Genomic DNA, 12,095 nt, shown 5'->3' with positions numbered 1-12,095 from the left:
TGTCATAAGGGGCGGTAACTTTGAAACATATCGGTAACATAAGGCCGTCGCGTAGCAGATGCTTTTCATATTTACTGGATAACATTCATTTACGAGTTCAAAGCCTTATTTAGGCGAGTTGTTACATGTTTGTTTACTTAATTCGGTACCCGTGAAGATCCGGGTAAGAATAGGTCTTCAGCAACCCATCCTTAAAAGTATTCATTCTATTTAGCAGGGCTGGCCTCAAACGATCGGAAGTATCATTGATAGGAAAAACATATTCATGATTATAGATATGAAAACTGTGTTATCAATACTAACGTATATCAACTTATGTGACAGAAGAAAGTTAAAATTTCCTCACACTATATACCAAGTTAGGACTTTATTCAGGTTCTGCTTCTAACTCTTGCTCAGGAAGCTGTATTGTTAATAATCCATGCAAAAACATGTCACCACTCACCAGTGATGTGAAATATAATAATTTCTTTCAGAGACACTTTTGGCATTTTTGCTCAAGGTTATGTATCCGATGTTTATCGATGTTTAGTTAACGAGTGAGTGAGCCCCGATACCCTTATCGGGCTTGTCAATACGGTATCGTTTAAAATACGGCTCTATTTCTGTCGCCGTGGTAGGAAAATCATTGCACAAATTACAATATTCATCGTTTGTGTCAGTCCTGCCCTAAGTTGGGTCTTTCATTTCAGGATTTTCTCCAGAATCCACAACTTTTTGTTCATGGTACTGAACGGTATGATGTCAAACAAAATCGGTTTGGCACGTGCTGGTTCTTATCCATGCTGTCAAACCTTGCTGACAAGACTCGATTTTTGAAAAGGGTATGTGTACTTTAAATATTCCTTTGTTGTGTTCCTGGTTATATTGAAAACTAAGCTATATTCCTGGTCTGACAAAAATGAAGTGATAACCTGGAGATGATTTCGTTATTTCGCAAGATCTATTTCGTTGCCATTCGTCACCGCTCGCCCTGTCCCCGTAACATCCAGGAACACGCTATTCGGCTTGTCCCGGAATAACACGAGTTGGTCTCGAATGATGACGCGCAGCGGATTCTCTGAGTTTAGAATGTGGACAAATCTAATGTTGTAACATTTAGCCACCTTGACAATTTTGAATATACTACAGACAATTGTCGCATTTAAGGTGATCAACACTGGATCGTATACTCCTGGGAAAGACGGAATCTGTCATTGCAAGCTATGGAAGTTTGGAGAATGGGTGGACATCTATATCGATGACTCTTTGCCCCTGTATCAAGGGAAGCCGGGCCTTGAGCTCTATGGTGCTGCGTCTGGGACAGCCTCCAACGAACTGTGGGTTTCCCTGGTAGAAAAAGCTGTAGCAAAGTACGTATGTCTCAGATGAGATAACTCATGACCACATGCTTGTTTGTTAATATATTTAAAATGAACATGATAACCGTGCCTTATTTCTCTGTCATATCCAATACCGAAATGTATATATGAGTGTCATTCAGTGTATATCCAGCGATACAAAACGAGAGTATATGAAACAATAGGTCAACAGATGTCCTCTTTGTTTTCTGTTGAAATAATGTTAGACCTGGGTTGGAATTGATCTTCAGCAACCCATGCTTGTCGCAAGAGGCGACTAACGGATTGTTGTTGTCAGGCTGACTTGGTTGACACATCTCAAATGCGTTGATCGATGCTCATGGTGTTGATCACTGGTTGTCTGGTCCAAACTCAACTATTTACAGAGGATCGTCAAATAGCTGGAGTGTGGCGTTAAGCAACGAAGTTACAAAACACAATAGATAACTTGGAGTGATACCAGAATCGACTGTATTTATCTGATGATGTCATCAACATATTCACATTTGAAAGGAGGAACATGTTATCTTCTGAATGCAGTTATTGCAAATATGGCTTCTGTATCCCATAGCTTGATCTCAAAGTTTAGGCGTTTTCTCATTTTCTTGTCTGTTGTGAAAGCATTCAGCTCTCAGTTGTTGCACTGACGCCAGTACGTACGTCATCCAGCGAAATCATCTAGCAACTGGCATGCGGTGACCATGCGGTGACCTGCTTCAAACACCCGATCCCATTAGACACTTTTTTCGACAAGCATGGGTTGCTGAAGAACAATACTAACCCGGTTCGTCAGGGGGCTTTGATTCTGAAACGAAAACAGTCAGTAACAAATATTTGACATCAGTTCAAATCATACACCAGTGAAAATGTAACTGGCAATAAGTTTGCCTTTTATTCATTACATTTTATTGTTCAGGATGTACGGGTCATACTGTGTCGTCGATGGTGGTTGGCCGAGCGACGCCTATCTGGCCCTAACAGGAGGTGTGTCTGAGACTGTTCCGCTTGCATCTTACACATCCCCTCCCGACGATCTGTTCCGACGATTGGACAAGGCACTAGAGACCGGCGCAATGGTGACCTGTGTCATTCTTGTAAGTAATATCTTAAATATATTTATAAATATACATATTTATGCCACTTTGTCTTCCTTCGTCTTTCGTCAGTTATTCTGAATTTCAGTCTCCATGATGAAACAGATTCCCAGCAACATATTCGACGTTAGAGTAGACTCAAGTTATTTAGTAGACGGTAGTTCTTTCCCTTCGAAGATTAAAAATGGGGCGACGACCAGCCCGTTGCCATCGCTATTGTAAAAACAAGCCCTACCCTAAGTCATGGTTTTGCTGTGGTGTCCCAGATGTGACCGTCCCAGATCCAAAGATCCGAATCTTTGATTTGGGCAGCATAAAGGCTCGTGTCGATATATTTTTGAAAAAATAAAGGGAGTAATCATTGTTCCTTAGCTGTGCTGACATCTCCCTTTCTTTGAGATAACTTGTTAACATGGTCACTGTCTCATTTGGAAATTCACCAAACCTTAACTGTTCAACAAACAATAAACATACTTCTGGTAAGTAAACACATTGCTAAGTACTTTTGACCTGACACTGAAGCCTGTTATCACAACTAAATTAACTGAAAGTGAACACCAAATCAACTTTTCCTCTTTAAGGCTAAACAGTTGACCTTAACTAAATTGGTCATTTAAAGTCCATGGAAAATTCATCTTAATTGATCACTTCAACTTGAAGCTACGAATTAAACGTCACTGGTATGTATGCGGAACTATTGCTCTCATAATTCCATCCTTGATGGAGCTACATATATTTTAGGCGTTAAGGCACATCCCTGAACAACACCTGGTGTATTCCAACCTTTCTCTCTCAATCAATCTCAATACGAACTTTGTCACCAGGATTCCACTCTGGCAGAGTTTTCATACTATGGTGTTGGTTGGAGAATTTCTTTGAAGATTCCTTGTGGCAATTGTCATTGTCTCTGACGGCGTGGATATCTAGACACTTGGGCAGCAACACCATCTCTAACACTGACATAGAGCCAAGGGGTTAGACTTGTCCCTGTTCACTGTATTGGAGTACTCCTGTAACTTAACAGAGCGAGAAATTGATCAGTCTGCTTCAAAGCAAGTTTTGCGATTTTCACAACAGCTTCGGCCATACCATTGGCTTGAGGGAAGTGAGGTGAGAAGGTTGTGTGTTTGAATCCATACTGCTTCTTGAATCGCGCCAATTCATGAGTTACAAACTGTCACGAGCTCGTCCGGTATACCCCGTCGTGAGAATATGATCTTGAGCTTTCCAATGGCACCTTTTCATGTAGTGTCCTTCAGGTACACTACTTCAAGATAACGAGAAAATTATTTAATCACTACAAGGTATTGATGTCCTTGAAAGTACATAGATCGGCTGCGACTCTTTGCCATGGTCGATCAGGCAGGGAAGTTGGTTGTAACGGTTCTTTCCTCTGTGCTGATTGGTTAACCTGGGAGAACGTACAGGACGATACTTTTTCCTGAATGTGTTGATTGAGTTTGGGCCACCATATGCTCATTGTGGCACGTTCATGACATTTTGTTAGTCCCTGGTGTTCCTCATGAATTCTGTTGAGAATGTCGATTCTCATACTTTCAGGGATCGCAATCCTGTCTCTGTACAGCAGTATGTCTGTGGACACCTCTGCCAATTTACCTCTGACTGGGTACTATGCTCGTGCTGACATCTCTGTATGTCGCAGGCTATCCGTTCCTAGTCAGAGATATGTGACTACCTTAAGAGTCTTGTCCTGTGTCGTGGCCTCCTGAATCTCTGTGAGTCTATGATCAGACATAGGCTTGGTCTCAAGGACGGACTCTGTGAAGGCTTCCATTTCCTCTACAAGGTTCTGTATAATTGCAAACTGTTCGCAAGCCCACACACTCGCTAGGCATTCATTCTCTATCTGAGAGTACCTAGTCTCAGCAGGAGTTAAGGTGCGTGAACAGAATGCCATTGGCAAATGTTTGTCGCCATGCTCCTTAGCTGTAAGTGCGTGCGTCAGCACTGACGACCATAGTTTTGTCCAGGTCTTAGAACTGCAGGACTAGTGGATTTGTCAGCATTTTTTTTACTTGGTGAATGTTACATCTTGGGCAGGACCCCAGGTCCAAATCGCATCAGTTTTTAGTAGGTCACTCATTGGATGAAGAATGGGTGATACGTTTCTCAATACCGCCCCAGATAGTTTATCATGCCCATGGCTCTCCGAAGCTTGGTGGTATTTGTTGGTGCCGTTAGGTCCCTGATAGCCTGGGTTTTTTCTAGGTCAGGTTCGACCCCGTTTTTGCTAATCACATGTCCGAAGAACCTGATGGATGATTTCCAGACTTCACATTTCTCCCGGTTCAGCTTCAAGCCTGAGCGTTTCATACGTTCGAGGACACTGTTCAATCTCTTGTTCGGCTCCTCGACAGTTAGCCCTCATATTAGGACACCGTCCATAATAGCTTCTGAGCCATAAAGTCCTTTGAGTACTTCTCAATATTTCATCTGTAAAATTTCTGGAGCGGATGTAATTCCGAAGAGCACATGTAAAAACATAAACGACCGAAGGGGGTGATGAAGGTCATCAATAGACTGCTTTCTGAGTGTCTCTGCAACACTGATGTGTCCGCAATCTGTGTCAATGGGATAGGCTTTCCTCCAATCACCAGGCTGACGTGCCAAGCCTTTGCCTCCTCACATTGAACAGATCAAAGGAAAGAACAATCGTTTGTTTCCCTTCATTCACATCATCTGTGTGCTGCTGACATCCGTATGGGACACAACTTGGTGTCGATGAGTTGTTATGTCCTTGCTACCGGGCATGTGACACACTGTTCCTTGATCCACCCTGTCTGCGTCCCCTGTTGCTATGGTGGCTTGACCTGGCATTGTTGTGACGTTTTGGCCGGGCCCCTCTAACTTCATCTAGGTTTGTAGCACCACGGTCAGCACCCTGACTCTTGATCATTTCTGAATTGCGTGTAATCTGTATAGCCGTTTCAAGGTCCAGTTGAGCCTCCATTTGTAATCTTTGTAATCATTTGTAAATATTGGTCTAGAATTCGTGTGACAATTCGATCACGTATGTGTATAGTCTTCATTCATGTGAATCGGCCCATGGTACAACGTTATACATTGGCAGCCTTCAAGCTGCAGCGACGACGATTGTTAGCATAGAAGATGAACATGGCAAGATTTCTTAAAACAAGAGGAGTAGCATTACTCAGCAGTCGATTAAATTTACACAAGGTTGGATGGGTGAAAACATCGACAGGGATAAAACGTTTACGTAGATCATCATTGGCAGTACAAATATGTATGTATACAAGTATGTATTCGCCCTTTTTGTCACCAAAATCCCAATATTCAGCAAGTTCCTATAGGTGACGAATAAATGCTTCAACAGATTCACGTGGTTGTTATGATCTCTAGTTAAAACGTGCTCTCTCGTGATTCACGTTTCTCTCCGGGATAAAGTGATGATCAAACTGCTTCAACACGAAATTGAAGTCTTTCTTTTGTCCTCTTTAGATAAGTGAAACGATTTCATGATATGTTCTGCCTCTCTCCCCATCGCGTAGACGAGTGAACTTACTTGTAATTCACAAGCCTCATCTTTGTATTTAGACAGCGTGAAAAAGCGAGGAAAACGTTGTTTCCACTCGGGCCACTCTTGCGGTTGCTCGAAGGTGAAATTATCCGAGGCCTTGAATTCAGACATGACGTGCAAATTAATCACAGTTTATGGCACAATGTCACTTACAAAGTTCATTCAGGGCATCGGCGTGGCTTCTTACATAATTCCTTTTGACACCATGTTTCGAAAGGACCAAACAATGGCGTGTTTCCATTCATTTTATTGACCATGAGTCGGGTACACTTTCATAAAGGCGCCTGACATAACATGTGGTTTTCACCGCGAATGCGCGTTCATACAAAACGTTTTAGAAACATCATAAACAGGTTTTCATGAAACATTTCACTGAGAAACCCTTAGAAAGCGTTGTAAAAACGCTGTTCATTAGCTGGGCACCCCTGTGAAGCACCAGGAACTGCGGGCAACTGCAGAATGAGCTCCGTTTACAGCAACAAAATGTCGTCATAACACTCCTCTTTCCAGTAGATAGTGGAATTTATATACATATATCTGTGTTTTAATCACCAACGACTTGTTATTAGCTAGGATAGAAATTGATTGATTTAATCACAATAGAGTTAACAAAACAGTTGATACCAGTTGGTGTCAAGAAGCTTGTCTATGTCACAACATGACAATTAAAACATATCAGAAGCTGTACAGACATTCTTGCACTTTATCTATTGAATCTGATGGCTACGTTTGTCATTCTTTTGACTTTAGACTTCTAGGTTTCAAGTTTGCATTTGTAAGGTGATGTCAGATGAATAGTTTTATGATCCGATGTTCCGACTTGAGTCTTGGCATGTGACTTGTAGGCATTCTTCAGATTTTCATGGCACAGGTCCAATGTGTTATTCTGTATGCAGGAAACTTCAAATTCTGAAGATAACTAAGGAGAACTTAGCACTTCTCCGAGAACATACAGACGATTTTCTATGGCAACAATATAAGCACCATCAACATCAGTGAGAATACACACGACTGTACATAATGAACACTTGTCCAAATTCTCAGGATAAATAGCATAGGCGGGGGCTTTACACATCAGTGCAATACCTTTTGTAGAAACTGTACTACACATAGTTTTTTAACATTCTTCCGTTTTTGTGTATACAAATACCATCCAAACAGTTTTTCTAGTGTTCTGAACGTTCCTATTAAAACATATTGTTGGGCGCGGTGGGCGAGCTGGCTAAGGCGCCAGGCTAGTGATCCAGCGAGGTTGAGGTGTCGGGATCGAGCCCACCTGTGACCGGGTGTAAAAACATTGGAGTCAACTTTGTGTGCAGACTCTTTCAGTGTTGTCACAACCCCTAGTGTACAGTACACAACCCTGTGCACTTAAAAGAACCCACGAATCCGTTGGTATTTGACCAGATGGTGGCCACATGAATACGTACCAACACCTAGTTGCACAAGGGATCGATATTTCAGTGTAAAACCAATGAAGGATCTATTTAACCAGGTCAGTATCATTTAATAATTGTGTTTTAAAAGAAAGTGAATTGCTCTGTAAACGTTTGATATATACTGAGTCAAAAAAGAAACTTTACATTCTTTCTTCAGGGCACTATAAAAGAACAAGAAATGGTAAGATGGTTAAATTGTTATTATTTCATTGCTGAGATCTGTTTGATGTACTCGATACACTGACAGTGCCATAATCAGTTCCATTAGGCTACACCGCCGTTCCAAAACATGGGTATACAGAATGTCAAGTCACAAGAATAACAATGCGAAATTTCTCAGTTCAATATCGTGTATGGCCGCCCCGCGCATTCACCACTGCCAAACACCGTCTCCTCACCGACTGCCTGATGCTTGTGAACACGTGGTTGGGGATTCTGCTTCATTGCTCTTGCAAGGCAGCGCCAAGTTCCTGCAAATTCTGAGGTTGGTTCCTAAGACCACAAAGCCTTCTCCCAAGTGCATCCCAAACGTGCTCTATTGGATTAAGGTCAGGGGACCTCGATGGCCAGTCCATGACGTTGATTCCAGCGTTTTGAAGGAAATTTCGTGTCAACATCGCGGTATGCCACCGAGCATTATCATGCTGGAACTGTAGACCTGGGCCATGAGCCGCCATGAAAGGAACGAGTTCAGGGGTGAGCACCTGGTCGCGGTAAGCAGCAGCTGTGAGGTTTCCAAGGATGACCAGAAGTCGGGAACGGTTGTTCCCACAGAAAGCACCCCACACCATGCAACTTCCGCCCCCGAATCTGTCTACTTCCTGTACACAACATTGGGCCTGCCGTCCGCGAATCTGAGGGTAAACCTGGATTCATCGCTAAAGACGACTCGATTCCAGTCTCTCTGGGTCCATCGAAGGTGACGTTGGGCCCACAGCAGACGTTGACGTTGATGAAACGGCGTCAATATTGGCCCACGATATGGACGTCGAGAATGGAGATTGGCAGCCCGCAACCGATTTCGAATGGTCTGTGAGGACAGTCGACCTCTAAACATCTCAGCCCTGGTTCGTGTAGCCAGCAGAAATCTGTCACGTAGGTGACGTAGGACGATTTGAAGGTCTTCTGCTCGTGACGTCATACGTGGACGACCCGACCTTGGGCGATCAGAAGTGGTGCCAGTTTGTCCCATTGCTCTTGCGACGTCAATAACTGATCTTCCCGCTTGCAACATGCCAACGGCACGTACACGTTGCACGTTTGACAATCGTGGCATTTCAAGTACCGTTAGAACTGTGGTTTGAAAGTGTTTTTTCAATTCTTGAGGCCAATGCAAACACGTGCATATGAAGAAAACTTCGATGCAAAGATCACGTGATCGACTGCATGTGCAAAACCTGATTTGGAACGAACGTCATTTGCACGACGAATGGATGGGTTTGAGTGGGTTTTGCTAACGTTTTTCTAGAGTCGAAAGATAGGGATCCCATTTCGGATACATAGATGTATCATCAGAGAAAACGTATTCATTATTTTTCAAATTACAATTTGTGAAGTTTCTTTTTTGACTCAGTATATATGTTTTGTAAGTATATGAACAGCACAATCGCCAACGGCTGAAGCGATGGTGTCAATCCATCAAGGGTCCATGCAGGAACCAAACGACTCTATGGTCCTTAGTATGGTGACATATCTTCGATTTGTAGCTTGTTTTATTATGTTTTACAGATTGAGGATAGTATGCAGCAGAGAGGGTTCGGGTGATCCTGGCACAGTCAGGCTGGTAAGGCTCATCATCAGCTTAGGGCCCTTGCCCCCTCTACACGCAGCCCAGACAGCAATTAGGACTTCTCCCAGGAAACGCTGCCTAGTCGAACCCACCAGGAACTTTCCGGAGAATATGAAGGCTCCCCAACACTGCAGCCTTCTGCATTACCCAGAGTGTCAGAAGGGCTGTACTCCCGGTGGAGAACCCGGGCACTCTCCTGATCTGCGCCAAGAGATCAGGAGGTACCAAACCAAGAGCACCGAGAACAATGGGGAGCCTGGCGACAATGTACTTGGGATGCAAGCGAGACATTTCAAAGGCGAGGTCCGCATATTTATCATGCTTTTCCTTAATCTTGCCAATCACATTGGTGTCAAAAGGGACAGAAAATTCAATGATATAAATAAATTCATTGGCTTTATCAAAAAGAACAAGTTCAGGTTTGTTGGCTGGAATTCTTCTGAGGATGTATATAGGCCTATTCCAGAGAAGATTGAAAGCATCATTTTCCATGACGCCCTGGACATCAGGGTCGTACCATGGATGGACCTCGGAGTCAAAGCCACAGGCATGGCGGGACGGTAGTAAAAGCAACGAGCCATGCCATAATGTCGTTTAAGATATGATGTTTGTGCCAAGGAAGGGCATCCACTGACAAGGTGTTGGACAGTCTCCGTGAATTCATTGCAAAGTCGACATTTCATATTGATTTTTTCTTTAAGAATCACATTTAGGCGATTGCGAGTGGGAAGTGACTGGTCCTGAGCAGCTCTCGCACACTCAAGTAGTGTGGTTTTAAGGTGTATTATTATTATTATTATTATAGGATATTTATATAACGCACATATCCACGCATCTAGTGCTTGTTCAAGGCGTGAAAACGCCTTGAGCAAGCACTAGATGCGTGGATATATATGTTGTATTGGTTGTAGATTTACATGCTAGTTTTACATCTATATCTGTGATTTTCTTGTTGTTTTAAATGTAGACAATAAGTTCTTCAACATGTTTGTATATTCTCGATTTATGTGTCCTGAATGTATAGCGTGTATTGGTGACTATTGGTCTTGGCTGAAATACTGCCGATGTGACTAGAAATCTTAACTCACTCACTCACTCACTCATTAGGCTATAAGCTGCATGCAAAGCTTTTTAGCAAAACATATATCATTGTAACATAACATATTTTATAGATTAAACATAAAGTATTCGTGAAATATATCATATTCGTCACAACGTTTATTGAATGCAGTCCCTAAGTTTTCACAAATCTGTCCATTTTCAGGAGGTCACAGACTATTGTTATTTCACTGACTTGTCACAGTGAAGCAGTTGCTCAAATAACCATATATTATGACTACGTCTCTCGTTTAAAGTCCACATCGAACGATGAAATTCGGTTCACGTACCTTGCCAAGCAACACATAATATCATGAGTAGGGATTCTAAACATCAGCCAGCTGACTTGTTGACGTTCCAACATGTGTTCCATCCTGTGAATAAAGCTCAAATATCAGTCAGTCCATTGTCTACAAATGCTTGATATTTTTCAACACATGTTTGTTACTCTCCGATATAACCAGCTACCAAGTGTCGTTTCGTTTCAGAAAGATTATGCAGGTAAACTTGGCCTGTTGGGACCACATGCCTATGCTCTGAACAAAACTGCCAAGGTAAAGACAACTAGTTCAGTATTATAGATCATAGATAATATCAACATTATTGTATTTTGATACCTGGACCTATTTTGTTTCTTTAATTCTCTGTTTTCATTGCTAAACATGCATCATAAACCTCAGTTGCCGGTAGAGACGTGTCTTTTCCATCGTTAGGTGAACTATTGTAATTAATGCCTAAGGGACAAAGTCCTATAATACGAACAGGCACTAATCATATTACACTACAGCATATGATGACTCCACGTACATTTCAATAAGTGAAAAGGTGAAGTTAAGCATTCTCACTCCTGGTATCAGATACGATAGGTATAACTACAGGATCTTTAGTATTTATGGCGTGCGTCGCGTGTCAAGTAAACAGAAGGAAAATATCGTTGATGTGGTGTATTATTCTATGTTTAGATATTTGGGTATGCATTTGGTCTGAAGTAAACAGAAGAAAAATATCGTTGATGTGTTGTAGTGTTTTGTGTTTAGATATTTCTATATAGATTTGGTCTTGATTAATAGAAGAAAAATATCGTTGATGTGCTGTAGTGTTTTGCGTTTAGATATTTCTATATAGATGTGGTCTGGAGTAATAGAAGAAAAATATCGTTGATGTGCTATAGTGTTTTGTGTTTAGATATTTTTATATAGATGTGGTCTGGAGTAATAGAAGAAAAATATCGTTGATGTGCTATAGTGTTTTGAACATCTGAAATGTATGATGTAAATGTAGGTGCTGACATACCGCAATGATGTTGTTTCGATATGGGTCGGGTCTGAAGTAAACAGACAAAAATATCGTTGAGGTGCAGTAGTGTTTTGTGTTTAGATATTTCGGTATTGTAATTGACGAAAAATATCGTTGATGTGCAGTAGTGTTTTGTGTTTAGATATTTCGATATGGGTCGGGTTTGAAATAAACAGACAAAAATATCGTCGATGCGCTGTAGTGTTTTGTGTTTAGATATTTCTGTATAGTAATTGACGAAAAATATCGTTGATGTGCTTTAGTGGTTTAAACAGACAAAGCTAACGTTGGTGTACGTAGTGTTTTGAACATCTGAAATGTTTCATGTAAATGCAGGTGCAGAGATACAACGGTGAAGTTGTTTGTCTGATCAGAATAAGGAATCCCCATGGTAAAAACGAGTGGACAGGCAAATGGAGTGACCAGTAAGTTTGTTTCGTGTCAGATGTCAACCTTTCCTTTATGGAGTATTTTGCAGTT

General features: G+C 41.8%; 1 protein-coding gene across 6 annotated transcripts in view; it reads left to right on the top strand.

Annotated features, from left to right (window-relative positions):
- The window catches only part of LOC124292435 (calpain-3-like), a 76,800-nt gene that overhangs the window by 52,914 nt on the left and 11,791 nt on the right, over window positions 1–12,095 (top strand). For 3 of the 6 annotated variants that reach the window (XM_046729532.1, XM_046729540.1, XM_046729549.1), the window contains 6 exons: window positions 693–824; window positions 1,150–1,352; window positions 2,257–2,434; window positions 7,590–7,613; window positions 10,808–10,873; window positions 11,952–12,040. In XM_046729532.1, the coding sequence (XP_046585488.1) occupies window positions 693–824; window positions 1,150–1,352; window positions 2,257–2,434; window positions 7,590–7,613; window positions 10,808–10,873; window positions 11,952–12,040 (692 nt within the window). The remainder of the gene's footprint in view (window positions 1–692; window positions 825–1,149; window positions 1,353–2,256; window positions 2,435–7,589; window positions 7,614–10,807; window positions 10,874–11,951; window positions 12,041–12,095) is intronic. The other 3 variants (XM_046729524.1, XM_046729518.1, XM_046729556.1) reach the window with 3 other exon arrangements.

This window comes from Haliotis rubra, unplaced genomic scaffold, assembly GCF_003918875.1.
Source record: "Haliotis rubra isolate DU_JTF1 unplaced genomic scaffold, ASM391887v1 Scf1138, whole genome shotgun sequence".
Taxonomy (NCBI): Eukaryota; Metazoa; Mollusca; class Gastropoda; order Lepetellida; family Haliotidae; genus Haliotis; species Haliotis rubra.
This window is presented reverse-complemented; position numbering and strand designations above follow the sequence as displayed.